We start from the raw sequence: 23,859 nt of genomic DNA, 5'->3' as shown, positions 1-23,859 counted from the left end.
TGTGTTGCCATAGCACTGGCTGAAGTATGCTCATTCATCTTGTGGGAATGTTGCATGTGCTGTGTAGCAGCGGGATAGGAACTTTAAATTATTTGTGTATGCTAAACACAGACCCAAGTTTATCGGGGGAAAAATTAAATGCAATGATTTGGAGAGATTTATTGACTAAATGCACACTCTTTTTTTTCTTTCCCCCCAAAGCTGTGACATGGCTGTATTTGGAAGGGTTACTTGTGTGAAAAGCATGTTCTTAGTCTTTGTGACCTGCTGCCAAATATCTTTGCATGAAAATACTAGTGCTTCCAAGTGGCTAGAAAAAAGTACTTTTAAAAAAACCTCTGTTCTTGGAAATAGCTGAGCCATTTTTGCTGACTTTGGTATGTAATGCTATTCCTTTCAGCTGCAAAAGTATGCATGTGACTAAGAGCCTGAGCAGCAGAAGGCAAGGTCCTGAGTTTATGCTGATTCGATTTAGTTGCTTGAACCATGTGCACCATGACAATAGTACCTAATCCCTAATGAGTTCCTGTTGTTTGTAAATCTCAATTTCACCCAGTTTAGTCACAGACTACTTAGAAGGAACACCTAAGTGCTGAATTGCATGTTTTGCGACAGAATGTTGTGTACACTATATTCTCTTTCATATTTCTTTGTATTACAGCAATTACTACAGTATTTCAGTGTTTTATTACCAGTATATGAAATGATGTGACTTAGCCAGTGGCAAACACATGTTTTTCTGCAGGGGTGGTTGTGGTGTTGTGCTTTTTCTGTTGAGAGTCTTATCATACGCATGCATGCACAGGAGAAACAGCAGCACAGTGCATATTGCCTTCTGTTGAAAATACTGGTTTGGAAAGAAAAATAAGGTGGACTTTTAATTTCTGTGAATACACATTTCAGCACCTTGTATCAGTCTTTAGGTTTTATTCATCCTGTCTTCTGTATAAATGAAGCTGTTTTTTCCCAAGGGACTTAACTGCAGCTCCAATGAATGTTTCCTCCTTATGGCTATTGTGAGCCCAGCTGTGTACTTCTGTAAAGATTATGTCTGGGTTAGTCTTATATAATATATAAGATATAGAGCATTTTTGGAAAGCAGTCTTATCAGTGCAGACTTACTGAGGAGCTACCCTGCAAAATTGCCTTAGTTAGGCATGTAGAGAAGCTGTATGGCATTGCCCTCTCTGTTTTTGCATTGTCAAGAGCTGACAGAAGCTTGAGTAACATAGTTTGTCCTCTAGCAGAGTAGGAAGGGTTTTTCTCACAGATTTGAGAAGTGTCACTAGAAAGTCAGTTGGGACACAAGCATGACTTTAAGTTACAGGTTAAACTGATCAGCTGGGAACATATACTTTGAATCAAATGAAACTGCACTGTGACAACTAACTCCCCTAAGTGCCTTTTGTTTTTGTTTTTATTCTGTTCCTTGCTGATTAGCAAGATTAGCTTTATCTAGTTTTTGGTCTGTGAATTGAATTTACTTAAACACAGGGCCATCTTGGTTGTCAGTGGTCACCCTGAAACATACTGATAGTATAGAGGTGCCATTTAGCTATACTTTGGCATGTAATGTCACATGGTCTGAGTTAATCTCACATCTGCTGTCAGATACTGAAAATCCTGTGGGATAATTGATTTACATTGACTTGTGGAGAAATCTGTTGAAGTACACAGTTTACTCTCACCTTTAAAATGAGTTCAGGAGAGATCCTAAAGTTCTGCTATCTATCCTGGTGGAACAAAGTGTTTTATAGTAGACATGCAGAAAGATGAGAAATGAAATTTGCCTCCTGTAGTTAATTACCCATCCGTGCCAGTAAAGTAACTAGTTCAGTACCATACTCAGAACTACTAAATGCTGTGCAAGCTTGTGATCAGTTTTCCTTCACCTCTTCATGAGCTTCCTCAGGAAATGAGGCTCCATCTTGTATGATAGGGTGGTGAGAACTGATGAATATAGGGAAAACCTCTTCAATGTGTTTTTGACTAAGATATAATTAATATCTATTTGATGCTTCAGCTGTTTTAGTCAAATGTCATACCTGGAAGTATCGGTTTTTATTTGGAATGTCCCAGTAGTTATGTGGATGCTTCTGAGTCTGGGCAAATCAGCCCTTCCATGTGTGTCATCTTTGTGGGGAAGGAGGGGTGATACAACAGTATTCCACAAACATTGGTGCTTACTGTTGTTTTAGGTTAGTTACTGCTTAAGGATGATTAAATGGCATGCTCTTTTGGATGGTTTCTTCAGATGAGAAGGATGGGATTTGGAATTTTGCTGAAGACTGTTAGCTTTATTACCAGTTAAATTTTTGACTGTCATTTTGTTACTGCTTGTTTTCCAAGCTAATAGCTCTTCTGTAACCTACGTCCTTATTTTTCTTTGTTACTAGCTAAAAATTAATGAGAGCTAATTACTTGTGGAGGGGAAGGACTTGAAGGTTGGGAGACTGGGAGGCCAGCTGCGTGGCTGGGATCCTGATGTTGAATGGATGCTTCTCCCATGCTTGAGTTTCTCGGTACAGAGAGAGACAGGAAGTTCCTTAATAGGTTCCCGTTGGTGATAGTAACTTTGTTGATACCTGTTGGGTAGTAAATCTGTTGCGGTTTAGGTTTCTTACAGCTTTGGTAAGTTTGTACTAAAGAGCATTACATGGTCTCCATGCTGTTGCTAGAGATATAAACACCAAAGTGCAAGTTTTGGAATGTAAGTATATTGCCCTTTTTTTCAAGTTGGTAATCTGTCTAGGTCTGTATTGTAGTGACGCTTTTTGGATAGTGACTTTTCTAAGTAGAGCTAGAACTTGGTTATTCACCCTTAGGTATCTGAATAACTATGATGAGTAAAGTATTCTTCATTTAGTAATTGTAGCATGCTAAAGCAACTTGGGGATCATCATAAGTTGTCAAGGCACAGATACGTGAAGTGGTACTGCTGACATTGCTAGGTTGCCTTTTTATACAGTAAACAGAAGTGTTTTGCTTGCTAAACTCTGGAGTTCAATCTTATTTGTAGCAGCACTTCAACACCCAACATTCTGTAAAAGAACTGATGTCTCCCACAGTTTATAGAATATTCTCAAATATGTGAAGTCTTCTTAAATGGTGTGTCTTACTACTCTTATGTTTTGCCTAAGTCTTGCAGGTGCTCTTTTGTTAAACTTCATTGAGGAACACTGCCTATTCCACTGTTTTAAAAAGAGAGGATCTGTACTGCAGGTTTTGAGACAGTTTATAAGCATTATGTCCAGGAAGGAGATTACCTTGTGTGTGTGTCCATTGTAAGGTTCTAAGTATTCCTTAAAACTCTTGACTTTCTGGATGGTCAGACAGGTTACTAAATGATAATCACTGCATCTGAGTCACTGCAGCAGTTCTCAAGCACATTTTGATGGAGTTGTGCCTGCCTTCCCTGCTAAGGAGGCAGTTGTGGTGTTGTCCTGTCCAGTGCTGACTGGACACGAGTGTTGAGTGTTTGCAGCTGCTCTTCACGTTGTTATTGTTGAGTAGGCCACAAAAATGAAAGCATTGATTCTAGCAGGGGCATAGCTGTAGCCACAGCATCTGCAATTGAAATGTACATGTCAGTGTCTTGCTGCTAGATTGTGAAAAAAGAAATCCTGAGGAAAATATCCACTGTGTTGCTTTGGGTAGGGTGGGTTTTTTTGGGTTCTTTTATGTAGGGAAGGAAAAGAGCAACAGACAGCAGTGTACTGTTTAGTATGGTATAGTTCTAGCCATTTGGCTTTGGTAGTTTTCTCCTGTGACTTTACCTTGCATTTTCATGGACCTGGCAGCAAATCTAGTTACTGCTGTATCCTTGAAGGGGGTGCAGTTTGACAACAAAGTCAGAGCTGTTCTTGCACCTCACCACTGCCAAAAGGGGCAATGCCCTTTTTATGTGTTCCCTCCCTCATTCTGTCTCTTGCAATTCTGTCTCTTGACACCTGTGGCACTTCGTGAGTCTGCTCACCATCACTAGGGGTGAGAAACATAGCTGCTCCTTTTGGTGGGAGCAAGCTCTTAGACTAGGTCAGCTCTCTTGGGTAATTGCATCCTTAGAGGGTCTGGAAAGAGTCTTTAAATCAGCAGTGTCTCCTTGCCTGAATAGCAGTGATTCTTTCCAAGACACTGGATCTACATGAATAGGCTTAAACCACCTATAGAAAAAGATTTCTCTCTTTATTCCCCAAGGCTTAACACTGTTCTTTTCCTTCTCTTTGTTGGTTCTATTGCATTTGATTTGGGAATGCAGACAAGGTGCAATTTGAGCTTACAAAGAGTAAAGATCCTCTTTAAAAGCCTGCTTTTGAGTGTCACCGTTGGTTCTACTCTCAGTAATGCGCTGGGGCAAGAGATTTTACTGCACAAAGGAGACAATCCAGGATAAGTGCTTCCAGATTCTCAGTGTAGCCCTCATTTATTGAAGGGCAAACAGCATTACTCAACTGTCACTTGAAGCAAGTCTACCTTCCAGGCTCTTCTGACAAATCAGAAGTTTTTCCAAATAAAAAATAAAACAACTGTGAAGGTTCTTGATGTACTTAGACAAATACCCAGTAGTGTGGGGTTTTTTTCTATTCTTTTTCTTTGTGTATGTGTTGTGTTAGACATAGTGATACAAGTAGGTCAAAAGCTCTTCAAATATTTAACTGCAATTGCAAATTATAAGTGTTTTCTCAGCTCATCTCTTAGACAGCACAGAAGTTCTGGCAAAATGTTTCAAAATTCTTATCAGCAGCTGGACATTTTACCAGTAATGGTCCAGAGGTTATGATGAGCCCATATGAGGAACTTCAGTGGATACATGTTCTGTCATTAACTACTAAAACTGCAATAACAAAACCCAAAACCAACAAAAATCTGTTTTTGTGAATGTGACTAGTTGTTGAGACCTGTTTTCTTTAAAAACACATTTGCTGAAGGAGCAGCTTAAACCTCGTTCCCAGGTTTCTTAATGACCATGAAAATGCATAGGGAGAAACAGAGTCCTACCTATTACTGCCCAAATTTTTGATGGGAGTAAAAGGTGTTATTGTTGTTCATTAAGCACATAAACTCCCTGTACTAAATATATGTCTGGCTGTTGTTTCACAATTGAAACTGATTGTTTCTTGAGTTATTAAAAAATCAAACCACAACTTAGAGTCCCCCAAATCCTTTTTAAAATAAAATGTTTTTAATAGAAACAGAACAGTCAAAATAAGTTGCTACTCATTAATACTCTGAGTATTAATGCAACATCTATCTAAGAAGCTGAAAGTTCGATTACAAATGTTTTCTGAGTTAAATCTGTTGCAGAAATGAGTAAGCTGTCTTGGACATAATTTTGCACTTTCTCATTGGAGACCGTGTTGCGTGTGTTCTTGGTTTCCATCCTTCTTTTCAGTTGAACTGAGGTACTTCTGTGTAGATGAGTCTCTAGACTGTTATTGTGTTGGAGGAAGAGTGTATTTAGTTGTTGCATTTTATTTACAGAGTATAAAGAATACTTGTAAAGACTTTGTCTTGTATTTAGTCAAAAAGGAGGCATGTGCTAATTTCATGTGTCACTTATAATTAGGCTTCTGTAATTTTTTAACCCAATGATCTTTCTATGTCTATTTAATTTTAAGATTTTAACATAATAGATTCATTAAGAAATTCAGAGACATGACTTTGAACAGACCAAGTCTCTTCTTTCCACACAATGAATTAGAGTTGAAATACGTCTGTATTTTTAGATTGTGAGTTGTATGAAGTAGTTTTTGTGAGTCACACTTGTACTTTTGTGATATAGGAAATAGTTTAGTGTGTGCATGGCACTTAGTCTGCTTTATGGAGTTGTTGAAGTACTTCATGAATCTGTGTTCCTCAAATGGACAGTGACAAATCTATTACCACAATATACAGTCAACTCTCTAAGCACTTTTGTTGGCAGATGCATTCCTTGAAAACAAGAACAGGAATTTAATTTCCTTGGAAGAATAGCCCGGAAACTTAAACATTTAATTATTTTAAGAGAACAGGGAGATGGGGTAGTGTTGTGTACCTGTGCTAATGTCTCTGGTCACCGTTCTCAATTTAATATACTAGAATACCCTTGTCTTTATCTCAAATATTAAATAAATTAAGATATTTCTCTTAGAAAGTAATTCCATTGAGAATGTACAAGCACCAGGAAAGTACCATCTCAGCTGTAATGCTATGCTGTCTTTAGGCATTTTTAGGAAGCATTGCATCTGTAGAATTTGGAGAGGAGTGACTTTTTTTTATTGTCAGCATGAACATAGTATAGTGCTTGTCGCTGTCTTGTCACATTTTGGGACAAATAAGTATTCTGTTTTCTATGCTGTCTGCTCTTTCTAAACCACCAGGTTCTCTTTTCCTAACTCTGCTCTTAATTTTATAAATTTAGTAACAGTCCAATGTTAACTCTTCTGCTATTCTAATGCTTGTCATGCCCCTTTTAAAGGAGTGGAGAAAACAGTCTTTCCAAAGTTAATTTGTTAAAGAGTGTGTAAATTTTGATGGTATCTTTTACTTTATTTGTAAATATTTCAGTAGTATTAAATTCCTCTGCTGTGGTGTGTGAAATGCACCGTGAACCTGACAAAGTCGTGCTGTGCAAAGTGATCTGCGAAATGCATTGGCAGCACTCAGCATCTGTTTAAATAATAGGCTTGTGGGAAGAATGGGTTAACACCACATAAATGTTTTCAGTTGCTGCACATCTTGGATTTACTGATATTCTGTCAGAATTTTAGGATCTCTGGTTTTCTGATTATTGGAAGTGTGTCAGAGTTTCTGGGATGTCTGTGTCTAGAAAGAGTACAATGGAGTAAAAGGTTACTTTTTCTGAGGAAAAACAAACCTGAAGAGCTTCTGTGTTCTAAAATCTGCTTTAGTGAATTCAAGACCTCTATTATAATAAGTGTGAACTCAAAAACTGCTCCTTAATTTGGTATCTAGATTGTGTCTATTGAAATAATTTTCTGTGGATGTATGCAGAGTACAGAATTCTTGATCTTGTCTTGAAACTGACTCAGCTATAAGGTGTCCTGGGACTTGTAGGGTTGAGAGATGTTTGAGTACAGCTTGTGGAATTTTCTGCTTCTGTAAAGCATTGCTGAGGTTTTAAGATGTAGAGGAGAGGGGATGTTCCTATGTTTTATGTATAAAAGCATCTGTACCACACACTACTGCATGATTTACACTTTCTGGGGCCAAAGCCACTTGTGCAAATCAGAGTAAAAGCAACAGACCACAATCTCCTAAATTCAAATATGGTTTTGGTGGTCTTACCTGCCCTAATTTTGTGCGTATTTTGCTTGTTGAAGGCATTAAATTTTAAAGGAGCAAGTTGACTTTGGCTGGATTTCCTTTTGCTTAGTTTGCAAAAGGTGGAGGTCGGGGCAGTGGTTGTTCTGCCAGCAGAACTTGCATGTAGCTTACAGCATTGGCTGCAATTCGGTCTGTGTTATTATTAGTGCTGGTAACCAGCCTGATGCCATGTATCCTAATGATATCTTTTGAAGTAATTTTTGATATAAAAATGCAATAGTGTAGGGGGAAAATCCCTTAAAGCTAGGCTTTTCTTTCCTTGTCCCTTCGCATTCCCCTACCGTCAGTTGGACTGATTCCTGTGTTCCCTTTGGGGAATTAAAAAGTAATTTCTAATAGGAATATTGAAGCTGTTTTGAATTCTAATTGCAGATTTTTAATTAGTTTCACAGTTTTGACCATTTCTTTAGCAAACTGTCTGTGTTTTGAGACTCACAGATCTGAGTCCTGATTTCTTGGATTGCCTAAGAAAATGAGAAGCATGTGTGATGGGAATGTGCAGCAGAGTTGCTTTTCTCAGTGTAAAGAAATGATCATTAAGACACTTCCTGCTGCCAAGATGAAGCAATAAAGACTTGATCAGAAAAAAGTTTGGGGAAGCAAATTCTGTCTCTCCCTCTTCTGGATGTCTTGGTGGTAACATATTGCAGTTTCTAAGTGAAAGAGGAGGAAGTTTAGTTGAGGAGTGTGATTGTGGCATTTTCAGTTGTCCCACTGCTTTGTCTAGCAAAGGTGCTGAAGTGAGAGAGTAGACCTCAGTTGGTTTGCTTCAGGTTTGAATGCTTAAGTGGCAGATCTTGGTAATCTCAGATTTTTTCTATCTCTTCTGAAGTTTTAATTTGTCCTTTTAAATACTAATAATTTTTAAAGCTTCATATAGTTTTGAAGAAACCTGTTGTTCCCTCTAGGGCTTGGGTTGGAGCTTTAGGTGTGTACAACATCTCTGCTGTGACTACAGGAGTTTGAAACGCAGGAGATTCAGTCCTTGGCATAGATACTCTTTTTTTAATGTGTGTTTCATTCTACACGTATTAAGTAAGCCTCCAAAGAACATATCCTTGCTATTTCTTATGCAAGGAAAAATTCTTTCAACCTTTACGATGTGGATCACTAGGATGTACTTTATCTGTGATACCTCCTTTGCAAAGCAGTTTGAAAGTGCACCCCCATTCATGATACTCCTCTGCACCTGTGCTTGTCACCTGTCCCTTTTTTGATACAAATTTCTCTGCATTTTTTACTGAGTGCAAATAGTTTGAATTATTTCTTTCTTTTGTCATACAAATATAAGCAGCTTTCATTGTTCTCACTTTCCACTACTATGGTGACTCTAGGTTTGTAAAGCAACCAAGTCTTCTGGTGCTTATGCATTTAAAGTTTGTTGCTTCAGCCATTTGCATAGGGCAGTTTGCAGGTGTTAGTTACTGCAGGTTTGCATGGAAACTTTGCAATACATTTAATTTTTACAAATAAAAGCACCAGCGGTTGTCTTAAAACACTGCAAAAACTTTGCATCCGTTGAACCAAAGCAAATTTTGAAATTGGAAACATGAGTTGCTAGATTAGCAATAATGATACTTATAAATTGCAAACAGACTGTAAGTGATCTCTTAACTTCTAATATCATGCATTTCTACTCTACATAGTTATAGTGAAATGGAGAATACTCATTAATTTTTTTATTTTCAAGTTGCAATCTAAATGAACTGCTTCTGTGTTTTCCAGACTACGTTTTGTAAGATGAAGAACAGAAAGCAATGTATTCAAGATAGTGAGGATCAAACGCATGAAGGCATGGAAGGTAAAGTTTGTGTGTGTGAAAATACTGAAGCATATTATTCAGGTCCAAGCTGTGGAGGTCTGATTTTTTTCATTTGTTCTCTCAATTAGTATGCAGCTTGTTTTGAAAGAAGTTGTGTAAACATAACCTCTATCTCATAACATTTGACTTTGGCCGGTGAGGTCCCCAAATAATTTCCTGTCTCTTCTCTTGTTTTCACTTGTTAACTTCTAGTAGCAAAACAAAAATGTTGATAGCAATTGCTATTCAGAGAAAATTATTAATTCAGAGTAAAATTTCTTGAAGAAGAGTTCATACATTTTTGTATTCTGAAAACACTTTCTAACTCTAACAAAATTGGGAGTATTCTTTATTTAATGTACATCATTAGGTAAATATTTGAAGATATTCAGATTAAGATAATTCTAAGAAAAACTAAAGTAAAGGTAGATCATGTGTATAGAAGATAATGAATATACAATAGGATGGTGTAATTTGTGTCATGGAGGGAGTGCAAATACAGAAGGAGAAAGGAGAGTAATGTCTAAATGACTACATAACCAATAGGAAACACTGATGCCTGCTTTATTGAAATATCCCTGTAATTAACTTCCCTTTGTTTTAATGGCAAATACTAGTACAATAGTCTATGAAATAAGTTGCATAGCTTTTTTCACCTGAAACACAATTTTCTGTAGTTACAAGTAAGTTGAATTCAAGTTTTCAGGTCTAATGCAGCCAAGAAGCTGGCCAGAGAAGCACTTGAAAATGTATCTTCGTACTTCTTTCTTATTCAAATCTAGAAGGACTTTGTTTCAAAAACTGTCAAAACTTCTAAGTGTCAGTGTTAATAATACCAGGTGAAGAAAACGAGGAAAGCTGTTCCTGTTCTACTTTGTTGTATGATGGCAACACGTGCCCCATCTGTCTGAACTGCCTTCTAGAACAAGAGATTGGGTTTCCTGAGAGCTGCAGTCATATCTTCTGCATGACTTGTATTCTTAAATGGGCTGAGGTAAGACTGAGCACCAAGGTGTGTGTTTATTTTTCAGTGAAATCTATTACATCTAATACCTACAGCTATTTTTAAAGAAAGTTACAGATTTTGGCTTCGCACGGAAGTGTTCAATGACCAATTTGTAAATAGATTTTGGAAAACTTTCTTCTTAATGTGATAAAGTATTTTGTGTTTTCTTTCACTAGACAATCTTACTCTAGTAACTTAATGGTTGCTAGAGATTAGGGATAAGTAAACAGATTGGTGTTGGAAGATCAGACAGTATTACGTACATGCTATAATATTGCATTTTTATTAGCTTAATCTTACTTTGTGATAGCCCTTAGGCTGTTTGTCATAGTGTCAGCTCAGGGCTGGTACCAATATGTATTCATGTTAGTCTACAAAATGAGTGATACAACCTTCGTTTTCTAACTGTAAAGAGAATTCAGCTAAGAGCTTTACTGCTGGTCTGAGAAAAAATTCATTTTAATGATGGCTGTTGTTTGTTTTATGTTGATAACTTTGTAGATAGTTCTGGAACCTTAAAGTAAAATGACTTGTTGAACAAATCCTTGGCGACCTTGTCCTATTTAGCCCCTTTTCCCTCACCTATGTCATGCAATCATTGCATTAAGTCTGTGTCTATACCTTTCCTGTAACTTTCAATTATCAGTATAAACCACCAAATTAATATTGCTTTGTACTGGGATGAGTGGGGGTTGCTGCCTTTTGTCCCGCTTCTGTGCACTTGAATTAGTTTCTCATTTTAGTGAGACCACTGTTTGATTTCTTTGCATTATCATTCTTTTGAAGTAAACGATGATTTTGGTTGCAGTATTCCCTTTAGAAGGTTGTTATCACTTGTAGGTATGTATATATGCAATATGCTTATTCTTGCCATATTTTTAACTTAATTTTTGTGCTTTTTATTACTGAAGGCCAATGGTAACACAATTTTCTGAAGAATTTGTATCAAATTCAGAGCATTAAAGAAAGTTTATTACATGAAAGTTGGTTTAGATTTACAAACCAGATAATAAACAAAGTTTCCTGTTGCCAGATTTTCTGGTTTGCATTTGATTCATTGGAGCAATTTTATTTGTAAGGAAGAGGAAATTCTCACCTGCAATTTTACCCTGAGTGACTTAGCTGGTTGCTATAATGACAGCTGAAAACCATTAAAGTGACATTCACAGGGAAGCAGTACAGTATATTTATTGGCTTGCTGCTGGATTAGAGTTTGTTCACATTGTCTAACAGATGCTTTTAAGCCCAATGAGGAAGAGAAATTTTCTTGTTCTAAAGGGGCAGATGAATGATATGACATTTTTCTTGTCACGTCAATTTTATTTTTTGTGGTCTGAAGTGCTGTTCAAATAGAATAAAAGCAACTTCTCTTAAGAGTTGACAGGTAAAGTAGATGCAACTCCATAAAAAAAGATGTTTGGGGTGTTTCTAAAGCTACATAAGGCTGCTGCTGCTGCTTTTCATTAGTGACATCAGATAGGTAAAACCAGCCAGACTTCCTTTCCTGGAAAGGCCTGTTGAGTTGATGGAACTCCACTGCCTAATCTAGTAGTTTTAATTAAAAGTAAAGTGGCAAAAGAAGTGTTGAAAAGTGGGTGATGGTTCAGAGGCTTCAGCTGTGAGAAGCAGACGTTTTATAGATTGGAATGATAGAAACATATTATAAGCATGTCAGCATTTAAAACATGCTGATGCCATGTGCTTTTTGCCTGTTACTAATATTTAGTAACTGAATGTGTTCTTTTTTGAAAAGTGTTGCATAAGGGTTAGCTTTCTTTGGTTCTTGGTTGATCATAACCATAATTTAAGTCATTCTGAGTAATGAAGATGTAAAAAAGATATAAAAATTAGCTGCTGTTAAAAAAATATACTGCCTAATTCTGGCTAAAGATTGAGTATTTTTTTGGAGTATTAACAAATTGTTTTTAGAAATGGTGTTTACCTCTTTAAGTGCTGGAGAAAAACAAAATTGAGGATAAAATTATTGAATGAAATCTTAAAAAAAAAGAAGACTAGATTAATATTCACATTATTTGACTTGTTCTTTTGTGTATCTTCAGTTGTGTTCCATACACTTAGAGGCTTTGTCAGCAGTCTATCTTCAAGCTGGATATTTCCTTTGTTTTTCTGTGTTGCATCTGGACTTCAAAATATAACAGGAGAAACGACTTCTTTAAACTGTTGTTTTCAAATTGTATGTAATCATTGCTCTCCTTAGAGTTTATGGCTAACTGTGTAGACTCCAATCAAAACCAAGGTAGTTTAGGCAGAGGGTGAGAGTTTTAGTGTTCTTCTTCCTCTTCAATCTATAGGCAATTTTCAACATTGCAGCTTCAGTCAAGTGTCATGTACCAGCAGGTCTTCTGTCTGAGAGCAGCAGCCATAACACTTTGAACATCTTGCTTTTTAAGAAGTGAGAGAGAGAATATAGATTTTAAAAAAGCACTTAAAAGCAATATATAAAAATTGCCTTTAATCCAAAGGCTAAAGAGGGCTAGGAAACTTGCCATGGAACAGGTCTAATACATTAGATCCTGTTGGCTAAATCTGAACATTTAGTTTCAGAATTAAGTAGCTTTACAGTTGAGTCAGTGCTGTATTTTCTTTCCCTTTGAATAAAGGTGTCTTAACTCCTAAAAGAAAATTAAGGGGCAGACCAAGAATCCCCACAAGGGTTAATCTTCAGAGTAACTTTCTAATATGTCCCTTGAATTGTTCTGCTCTCTTTGGCTGTATTAATTGTGGCATTTGAGAGCATTGCTATGCACAAAATTCTGTTGCTTATGCTGTTAAACTCTTCTGTACTATTATATTGTCAACTTGTATGCCTTTGGCCACACTAATCAGTGCTCTCCCAGTCATTGCTGGGCAGCATTGGGCTGGCAGACTGCTGGGGGCTGTTTTCAGCAGGCACATGAAGATTAACATAAATGTCTGTCATCCTGTGCCAGCTGTCAACCACTTCTGTAAACCAACATGGTGTAATTTACTAATGAAGACTTTCAAGCTTGAGGCTTTGTATTTCAGTGAGTCTGTGCTGGAAGATCATAAAAAGTAAAAGGTGCTAAATCTGGAGCTGAGGTTACTGGACATACCCTTCAGTGGGAATGTTGGAAGGACAGTGTAAATGAAGGGTTGCTTTCAGTATAAAGAACGTCTATGTGATAACATTATTCTGGCCACATTAAAAAAAAAAGGGGCAAGGTGTAGCCAACAACAAAAATCCCCTGTCCAGAGTTTTCGAGCACCATCAGTGATGTTGTGTTACACCAAAGGAAGCAATTACGTTAGTGTGTTTCTGTTGTCTGTAATACTATTAGTATATTAAAACTAGTTGGGTAAAAATGAATTTTTAAACCTTTTTTTCTGATAAACTTGTGTTTTGTATTTTCATTGGTAAGCACATGTTTTAGTTTATAATAATTGGTTCTGAAAGCATTTAAGTAAAACTGATGCAAAGAAAAAGTTAACTAGGTTTCTGTGGCAAACATGCACAAAGTTAACACCACCTCAGCTAAGAAACTGCTTTAGCAGCAGTAGTATCTTGCCTGTATGCATTAGAGAAAAATCTCTACCTTTTTTTTCTATTCTATTCAAAGAAAACAATCTTGGCAACAATATTTACTTCACTGTAGGCTTTTAAACTTCCTTTCTGTTCTTCAGAGTACTAGTAAATGTACCAGAGATTTCTATCTCTGTCCTTCTATTAATTCCTCTTATGAGCCATCATGAGAGAAGAGTGTTAAAAGATTCAGTGTGTTGTCTGCATTATGACAATGTTTGTGTAACAGACATTGATTTCAGTGACCCTCACCTACCAAGGTTATTTATCTCATAAACAAGATAATGGTCCTGGTTTCCCTCATTAATTTTTCCTCATCTGGAGAATTTGAAAGTGGAGTATGTATAGTCATAAATTCTCCAAAGCATTGGGGGCACATTCATGTAGGGCCCTGTACAGGATCTGTGGCTGACTAAATAAAACTAAGCAGTTGGCACGAAGAGCTGTCTTGCATTATGTTTCTAGTGGATGTTCTTAGGTGTTTTTGTTCGTAGCTTTTGATGTTCAGTTCTTAGAGTAGTCGTTGCCTTTGTGCTCATTCAAGGTTTGGATCATTGAGTATGTGGAGTATGCTACTGCGCATGTATATTGTTCTGAGGGTAAGGAGAGTTACCTGTATGATAACTGGGATTCTTAATGTGTATTCTTTCTGATTTGGATTCCTTTCTAAAAGATATAGGAACAAATCAGCTTATGTGGCAACGATCTCTGCAGTGATCTGCAGTACAGAGCACTGTGGGCAAGATGAAGATGACACTAATGAACCAAACATAGATTGTGTTCAAAGAAACACAACCTAAAACCCCAAAAATAATAGTGGGAAAAACCTTATTGTTCAAGTGTACCCAAAGTGATCTATACATAGACAGTTCATCTGATAACTGATGTTCAGAAAAACTGTATTAATCAAATTGTTTCAGAAAGTGTAGATTTTAGATACCTTTTTGCAAATTACATGTTTGCTTTGTAGTATACAGTTGTTCTTGGCTATTTCTCTGCTTAAGCAGGGGGGTTGGGCAAGATGACCTTAAGAGGTCTCTTCCATCATCAACCACTTTGTGATTTTGCAAGTACATTCATGTAGCAACTTATGAATGTTAATGCTGTTTAAGTGAAGTGCAAAAGTCTGAGTGGTTTTTGTTTTACTCCGGTTGTTCCAATAATGTCTATACAATGGAACTTAATTTGTCAACACTTTATGGCAATTCTGTATTGGAATTTAAGAGCTAGCCTACTGTGTCATGTAGGTAGAGAGAAGAGAGCTGTTTAGATTTGTAACTAAGTAGTCTGCTGATTCAATGTTAAAACTCTAATTTCTCTTCTTTTGCACTCTGTATTGTTACTATCCATCAGTGATTTTTTTCCCCCCCAAAAATACTCTTGTCAGAAATAGTGCTTTCCTAAAGCATAACTATAAAACCTTTAAATGTACTTGCTTTTTAAAAGTAGACTGAAAAAAAAAAAGTAATCGTAAGTTTTTATATGCTTCTAGAAAACAGTGCATTTTCTGATGTCTGCCTACTTTCATCAAAATGTGGAGAGGGTTTTTCTCACTACATGTGGTGTAATGGTCTCCCTGTTCACTGAAGCTGGAGGTGGAATTGTGGGCTTTTTACTGCACTGTTATTACAAGATGAAGTAAAATATATGGACACTACTTTAACTCAGGTTTAAGCCTGAATTTAATTATGAGAATCTGGTATTATTTGTGTTTAATGGGTTATCTAAGAGTGTAGGATCATGTTTCTTTTTGCATCATCTTTTCAATACAAAATTTGGAGAACAGACTTTATTATGAGCTACTTGAAGAAAAAAAAAATTGGGGGAGGGCTTTACTGCAGCAACTTGAATTCTGTACTTGCATCTTGTTACTACTTGTTATGAAATCTCATAACATGGAACTTGATGAGATGCGGATATCTGTCAAAGTTATTTTATCAGCCAGATATGTTTTGGGGTTAGCTTGCACCTATTTATATAGCTTTCTGAAAATTCCTAGCTGGAATATAGTAACTGCTTCAGCCTTTTGCCTACCTCACTTTGTTCAAAAGCTGTTTGAAGTGATGCAGTTAAAGTAGGGGACAATTGCTCCTTGAGTTTAGAGATCAGAGTTTTGTGTCACTCTAGCAGTTACAGGAATATAGAAATTAAGTTATGCCTGTGGAGCTAAAGTAAGATTTTTCTAGAGAGTCATAAAAACCAAATAAAATACAATAAATTTTCTTTTTTTTGAAATTTGAAAACCAAACACATTGCTCCTGAATAACTTTTCAGGGCTTGCAGATTTTTGTGAATGCTTACGTATTTTATGAAGTGAATTCTTCAGATATCACAGGATGAATGAAAGAATGAATCACTGTGGAGTTATCAGATTTAACATGAAAACTCTCAATAGTTTCACGTGGTGAATAAAACAATCAAAGACATTTTAAAGTGTGCTGAGCTACTAGTCTGTGTTTTTCCAAGGAAAGAACTGTTGGGAAGCAAAGCAGGTCACTAATACCAGAAGTGAGGTTCTAATGTTATTGATGATTACAATAAATACTGCATGTTCTGATTTTTAAAGCTATGCTAAAGGAAGATATTGTATGAATCTGTGGTTCTTCTAAGGTTGTGACATATTTCACATACCTTCTCCCTTGTGTACAATAAAAGTGGTAGCTGCTCCTCAGACTTGTTCCATCTCGGCATCTTCTTTCTTGTTTTAAATGTTTTTCAACAAAAAGTACGGTGTATGTTCACTATTACTTACAAGGCTCCCTGAACAGAAACCTCAGAAGTGTGGGATTACTAACCTGCCTTTGATGAAAGAGGACTCAACACCTTTGCTACTGAACCATGTTCTCAAAAAAGATGAGAGATGAGTTAAAGGCCATCACTCCTCATAATTGCTTCTTGTAGTGAATGTTGACTTTTTTTTTACTTTTTTTAACTTTAGTCCTTTGCGTAACACAAAAAACTTGTCTTGCTGTTGGGAAAGGGGACAGGGGAAGTTTGGGGGTTTTTCTTCCATTTTAAAGGTTTGTTTTATTTGTTAGCAGACAGGTGAGAGCTGATGCATGTTTAGACAGAAGTAACCTCTAGTTTCCCCTGGGGTACCAAGCAATTGTACTTCACCTGGGGCTGGGGGTGTACATGCAAATGTCCTGAGTTTACTAGAATTTCTCTTGTGATAATGTTGTCAGCTTACAGAAAATGCTAAGGCTACGAAAAGCAACTGAGTAGGAGTGGAAAGAGCATCTGCTGTTTCTGAACATATCTGAACCTAATGGTAGTTTTTGACTCTTCCAGTATGTTTTCCTCCCTCTCTACTACTGTGTGTAATTGTATTAAGTTTTTAAACATTTGTCCAGAAGAACTGAATATTGAACATCTTTCTAGTGGAGCAAAAACACTTGTTATTTGGATTGCTGCTAGTAACACTTAGTATTCTATGATACTTTATTACAATGAGTTAATGTAACTTACAGTGACTTAAACTTGGGAAGATAACTTGACATTCATGTGTAAATTTAATGTAGGAAGGGACTGTACTGGATAAACATTTCAGCTAAGGTAGATCGTGAAACAAGAATAAAAATGGCTAAGAAAAATAACTTCATCCTACCTTTTACAATCTGGTATATCTAAGAATGAAACTATGTACCTTGAAGTTTGCAGTGGATTCAGAAGCTAGAGTGCATTACATGCTGTCAAATATCCTGATGGAACATTGCACTACTGTGTTACTGTGGGTTAGCTTACCTTGACTGCAGGACAAAAACTGTCTTCATGATCTGAGTCCTTAGGGAGCTGGCTTAATTACCCAATATGCATTTCTTATCTGGGGCCATGACACTGCAGAGAACAATGGTATCCCCCAAAAGAGGAAGTTTTTAGTTAGGATAAAATACCAGAGCATCAAAGGGTAGGTAATGGCTTTAACTTACATTCTTGTTCAACAGCTTGTTCCTGAAACTCCCCCTGGGGTTTTTTTTTCTTTTTTTTGTTAGTTGTTGGGTTTGGTTTGTTTTGTGTTTTTTTTTTTTTTTTTTTTTAAATCAGTCTAATTTGGTTTTATCTACTTCAATTGAAATCAGAAGCTCAGAAACTCCTGAATACTCAGTGTTTGGGGGTTGGTAGGTAAAAAAGTTGAGTACTCTTTGAAATTGAGAAAAGAACAGAATTAACTGGAAAATTAGAAGCCCCAGTGAAAAGACAAGAATGAAGTTCACAACTGAATTTTGGGGCAGAGTTCATATGCAGGTTTTTCATAGCTGCTTATGTAGTTCTAGTACTGCATCTTGCTTGCTACAGATCTGTAGCTCTCTAAAGTGCAGAAATTACATGCCTCTTCAGGGCATGCAATTCATATACTGGGTCTTGTTCAGTGAGTGAATTAGGGCTGGAGGCTGGGTGTGTGTTTTGGTTTTTTATTTTGTTTTACAAATGTTGAACTGAGCCTTGGAAGGCCAATGGAATTAAGGTGTGTGTGGAGGGTGTAATAATGACAAAACCCCCAAACCAAACAAAGAACCATGCCCCCACAGCAAACACATCTGGAATTAAAAGGAATAAAGAGTTCTCTCACAGCAAAAGTTAATATCCAGTGTGGATTTTTCTTAAAGCTGATTCATTTCATGATCCACTTGGGTGGAGCTTCAGTTGAAGTTCCCATTTCCACAGTGAATAACGCGTTATTTTTCTCTGTGTTTGTGTTTTATCTGATGTAGTGCAGCCTCAATAAGATGGCATTTAGGTGATCAGGGAAAACCAATAAATTGCTATTCCCATCAAACAGTAGGGTAAAATAGCCTTCAGTTTCCTTTTCTTGAAAATTGATTTGTAAAACTTTAGATGTGTTACATGCAGAAGTCTGTTGTCTCTGCTGACTACAATAGAAGAGATGTGGTATAGTCAAATAGATTAGCAAGGTGAGGAAGGTGTTGCCCTGTTTACTTTTTGGCCATACCAGTTTTATGTTTTGGGGGCTACACAGCCCAACACACTTTCTGTCGAAAATGAAATTAAGAAATTGTATGTTAGAACAATACGAAATGTAGAGGACATTTGCATATTGTCATGCTTTTAGTGTTTTATCAACATTAATCTTACATTGAAACCAAAGCAGTGTACCAGCTACTACGAAAAGATTAACTCTATTCCAGCCAAAATCAAGACATATATTGGTATAAAATCAATTGCCTAAAAGGGATTAAAAAAAGAGAAAATATAGGCAACTTGATGAAAAATGCTTTAAATGCTTTTCCTTTTTTAAACACAACTTCTGAGTTACATTCTTGTTTCCTTTAGATTTTTCCTGAAAGAGCAATCTGCTTATATGAAACAAAATACTGAGTGTATGGATAATGTGTCCAAGTGCATTCTTACTGTGAACAAGTTGGGGTTTTGTGTGCTTCTGTAAGCTACTATAACAGCGAATAAAGTATAGAAAATTAGGGCTTCTCTTAGCTCTTTACCAAGTTTGTAGTAAGAAAAATAATTTTTCAGACACAGGCTTCATGTCCTATTGATCGCAGACCATTTCAAGCAGTGTGCAGGCTGGATGCATTAGATAAGCAGATAAAGGTACGTTCCAGACTTATTTTCTTAAATAACTTCAGTTGTAGGAACATCTAAGTTATGCTGCAACCTTCTATTCATGTCTGTTGTGTTAAATAAGCTTTCCTAACAAAGTAATTACTGCTTTAATGTTTCTGTTACATATTTGAAGCTAGGAATTATTCTTAATTATTTTTGTAAAGCAAGTATTTACCATGGTAATAATAACCATAAAACTTCTGTTCCTACTTTCTAGTATCTTTGAGCTTTCATGATATATCCAAGAACAGAAGTATAGTAACTGGTCTCAAAGTGTTTTTTAAACTAGGTTTTCCAAACAACTGCTATACCAATTATCATGCAATATTGCCTTTTTTTTTTAGCTGAGGTGAATCATCTTTGTTCACAGCCTGCAATTCCCAGGCAAAAATACATGAAGGCAAGAGGAATCAATTAATGTTAAGCATTGTTCAACCCAAATCTCTGAATTTTTTTCAGCTTTCAATTCTTCAGAAAAATTCTGATATGGAGAGTAGTTTATCAAGTAGGAAAAAAACTCTTCTGATAGATGATCTTAAAAATGTATATAGAAAGATGTTGATGATTCTGTGTGAGATTTGGAAATTTTGTGATCAAATTATGCTTATAAATAGTTCATAAGCTGCTGGTTTTTCACTTTGTGACATTTAGAAAACAGGCTTCCACTACTCATTTCTTGTACTTCTTGAGGCCCAGGCAGTCACTTGTGAAGGAGCCATGCTGGCAACCACAGATACTTCCTTCTCATAGAAAAGTGTGCTTGTGTATTTTGTCGTCTTTATTTCTGGAGAATCAAGGAAGCAGTTGAAACAGTATAAACTGAAATCTACATTTGGTAGAGTGTAAAGGCTGTATCAAAACACAGTTTGAAAGGTTGTCTGTTCATAGAACTGCAGTGTAAACCGGTGGGCAGAGAAATGTCCCACTCTGAAAAAGAGCCACTGGAGCAGTAGGGATAGAGGGAATGTGTACCAAGATACGCAGACACAGTGGTCAGCATCATCACTGGTGCTATCAGGAGACTGGCAGCTTTCTCTTTGTGATATTCAGAATTAAAATGCTAATCCGTTAACGGGTTGCATAAAAAGCCAAGTTTAGGCATGAGGAAATACAAAATTTCTACTACAAACAATTCTAGTGTAGTCATTGAAGCAACTTCATAGGGTTAAACAATAGTTGTATTGCTCTCAGTGTTTTTGGGATGTGGAAAAAACTCAGTGTTGTATAAAATACATAAGTTATTTTACTCTAGAGCAAAATTAGGTGTATTTTAGTTATGAGAAAGCGTGTTGAGTGGTAGTTCAGCATTTTCCCTAGGTGAACCTTGTGTATTCTGAACAACCAACTTAGTTTTAAAAAACTTAGCTTATAGATTCTTAATGGAAACTAGTGTGTAGCTCTGAGACATTTGCGATGGCAGTCTGAATGATCAGGGCTTTTTTTGGTCTTATGAACTTAGTATGCATCTCAGGCATTGTCAATAACAAACCAAGGTATAGGTTTTTTCTATTTTATGAAAAATGAATGAAAAAAAAAATCTACGAACTGTGAAGTCAAAGAAGTAAGATTTGAAATGTTTTCTAGTCCTTCTGTTTGAGCTTAATTTCTGTATAGACCTTAAGAGACTTTGCATGAATTTAAAGTCCATGTGTCATGAGATTCTAGATTGGATTGACTCTATTTTACAATACAGGTTCAGGTTAAGAAACAGCTAAGGAGGAAGGAGGAAGAGGAAAACTGTGCCTGCAATAACAAAACTTACAGCCATGCAAAGATGAGAAGTTTTGTGAGGTTGGTTCTCCATGTAATTTCAAGCATTTGAATTGGAATATTCAAAATGTATAAAATGAACTTGTTTAACATGTACAGCCTGGAATTTTTTGTAAAATTATTTTTATTATTTTAAAATAACTTATTTTTCCCCAGTGGTAGTTTAATTTTACTTTTATCATTGCTGTAATTCCCACTTGAATAGTTAAAATAGCAAGGAAGAAGTAGAGGGCAATGTATTTCTTGCATTGAGCTCTGTCAAAGTTGCAATTTCAAGCAATTCTGACAAATTTTATATTAATTTGAAGTACGGCTAGATCAAATTTTAACAATATTTTTCTTTGTTTCTCTAAACAAACATCCACTTTCCTTGCATGTTATCATAAGCACTGGTGATGTTCCTCTTCTATAAAACATAGTTGTAGTCAAGACATGATTTTTTTTCTAGTAAGCTCGAGAGGGAACACTTCTGTTGTTATATGGAATTAACATTTCTGTTTTGATAAACTTTATCTTGTAACATTTGCTGCATTGTATAAGGGGAAGCTCAGGATTACAGAGATGAATTTTGCCAAATAGTGCATATCTAAAGTCAGTGTTTAATGGAATGTTTAAAAAAAAAGACAGTTCTTGAGGTTTAATATGAAGCAGACTTCACTACAGAAACGATAACTGGAGATAATTTACCTTTTTTGACTCATAAGAAAATAAAATTCACCATTCTGAATTAACAGTGACCAATATTCTTAAAAGGAAGCAGGTTATAACGTCTTTCACATGTTGCCACGAAATCAAACAATTGAGCATTCTGATTTAATACAGGATATGAACTTCTGTGTAAACTGGTTTTCTTTTTTTTTATCTAAGCTTTTTGAAGCACTGTGGCTTTTGATATATGGAAGGTGATATTCATGATGCAAATTCAGGTTTTAATAGCAGTTAGAACTTGGTTTATGCACGCAAAATAAAAATACCTTAAATAGGAGCAGAGTTTGTTTGGAATGTGCCTAGAAACTGCTTTTTTAATGTCTTTTTTTGATCTTGCAGAAGGGCTGTATGTCCAGACAGAGGGCCAGTAACAGTAAAATTAAGCAGAATTGTGAAGAAAAAATACAGTAAGTTGGTATTTGTCCTCGATTTGCCAGAATTGCTGTTTTATTAAGGAACTCTAGAACATCTTTTCTTGATAAGCCAATTTAATTTTTTTAAATTGCTTACATTTGTATATACAACCAAAATTCCAAGTAGTAGAAGTGGAACTTCTAGAACAGAATTACAGTATGTGAAACTCCTGTTTTTATATTACTGGAAAACTGCCTCTTCAGTTTCAGTCACAAGCCAAATGGATGTGGTTTCAGCCTCAAGTAATTTTCTGCATCAGGCAGCTGGAGAACAGCTAATGACTAGCTTTTATTCACAGAAGTGTTTTAGTGAGAGTTCAGATACAAGCAACTCTTAGCTGTATTTTGTAGTTGCTATTCTGAGGGGCTTATTCAATAGAAATTGTTTGGTAAGTCTGTTCATAACTTAGGAAATGAAGCAAATACCTGAAGAGGTAAAAACTGCTTCGTATCTAGAAAGCTATTGTGAAGGTGCATGCATTTTCATTTTACTCAGTTTGTATGTAAGCATTGCAAATGCATTCAAGACAGACGTTTTGTTAACCTCCCATTGCATTAATGATTTTGATGAACAGTCAAGAACTAATATGCTAAAGTTAAGATCTAAGTTTTGTTTCTTGTTCCACAGGTAATATTTTGTATGACAAACAAAACAAGAAAGCTTTGTCTGTGAAGAGAAACAAGGTTGGTTCTGATACTGAAACATTTGTAAATGCTTTTATTAGAGCATTTTGAAGGCTACCTTCCTGGTTATTTTCAAGGTTAACGTCTATTTGCTAATTTTAATATGATTCAAGCTTTTTTACTTGGTCTCTTTATGTCTTGAAGTAATTAGAATATAGGGCTAGGTTATAGGAGTGTCTTTCTCAGATTAAATTTAGTTTTGTGGTGGTAAATATTTTCATTTAGATTAGGATATTACACTATAAGATACTGAACCCTGTTTTCATCTATCTTCACCAAAGGAAGATGATTTCATCTACAAGCTGTTAGCCAAGCACCACTGTATGAAGATTTTCATTATTTTCAATAAAATACATAGATGTAATCAACCAAGTAATTTATGTGAATCTGCCATAGACATTATGGTTTGCATCAAGTTGGGGGTTTTTTTTAATGTGAGATTACTGTCAAGAATGTTTCTGTTTCCAGGTTTCTTGTTCATAAATCTTAGGCTATAAACACAGGATCACCCGATGCCAGATTTATAAGGAGCTGTAAAGGCTCTCTTGTTTGGTTTCTACCATCCCTCCTTTCAAAAATACTTTGTGTCTCTGGGACAGTTTTTGTTCAGTGCTTTCTTACTCATAGTTGTACCTGTAAATGAATGTGAATGAAAAAGTTTTAGGCCATAAATTTAATTCTGAAGTGTGAATGCCATCATTTGCCATCATTCTGTCTTACCTGAAATTTCAATATTTGGAGGAAAAGCTCTGTTCAAGTCCCTGTTTTGGCTACTGCTTTGTTTCACGTAGTGTGGGGTATATCCTGTGTATTTTCAATAGGTGATGGCCTGAGTTGTCACTTCAATTTGGTGCTCATTACACCATAGCTGTCAGGGACATCGTTAGCTCCAGTTTGCCCCTTCTAAATCAGGTATTTGGAAATTTTGGTTCTGTTACCCTGTAAACTTAAAGGTACCTTTCACTGAATTGAAGGGGTTTTGAACTGGAAAGATAGGGCTTAATGGTAG

General features: G+C 36.1%; 1 protein-coding gene across 4 annotated transcripts in view; it reads left to right on the top strand.

The window, feature by feature from the left end:
- SCAF11 (SR-related CTD associated factor 11) overlaps positions 1-23,859 on the top strand; it is a 46,710-nt gene that overhangs the window by 5,994 nt on the left and 16,857 nt on the right. For 3 of the 4 annotated variants that reach the window (XM_017733161.1, XM_017733159.1, XM_017733158.1), the window contains 6 exons: positions 9,052-9,127; positions 9,967-10,121; positions 19,186-19,263; positions 20,969-21,066; positions 22,093-22,160; positions 22,795-22,850. In XM_017733161.1, coding sequence (XP_017588650.1) covers positions 9,067-9,127; positions 9,967-10,121; positions 19,186-19,263; positions 20,969-21,066; positions 22,093-22,160; positions 22,795-22,850 — 516 coding nt within the window. In that variant the 5' untranslated portion in view covers positions 9,052-9,066. Of the gene's footprint in view, positions 1-9,051; positions 9,128-9,966; positions 10,122-19,185; positions 19,264-20,968; positions 21,067-22,092; positions 22,161-22,794; positions 22,851-23,859 lie in introns of those variants that run through there. The other variant, XM_017733160.1, reaches the window with a different exon arrangement.

This window comes from Corvus brachyrhynchos, unplaced genomic scaffold (assembly GCF_000691975.1).
Source record: "Corvus brachyrhynchos isolate BGI_N302 unplaced genomic scaffold, ASM69197v1 scaffold32, whole genome shotgun sequence".
NCBI classification, from domain to species: Eukaryota; Metazoa; Chordata; class Aves; order Passeriformes; family Corvidae; genus Corvus; species Corvus brachyrhynchos.
This window is presented reverse-complemented; position numbering and strand designations above follow the sequence as displayed.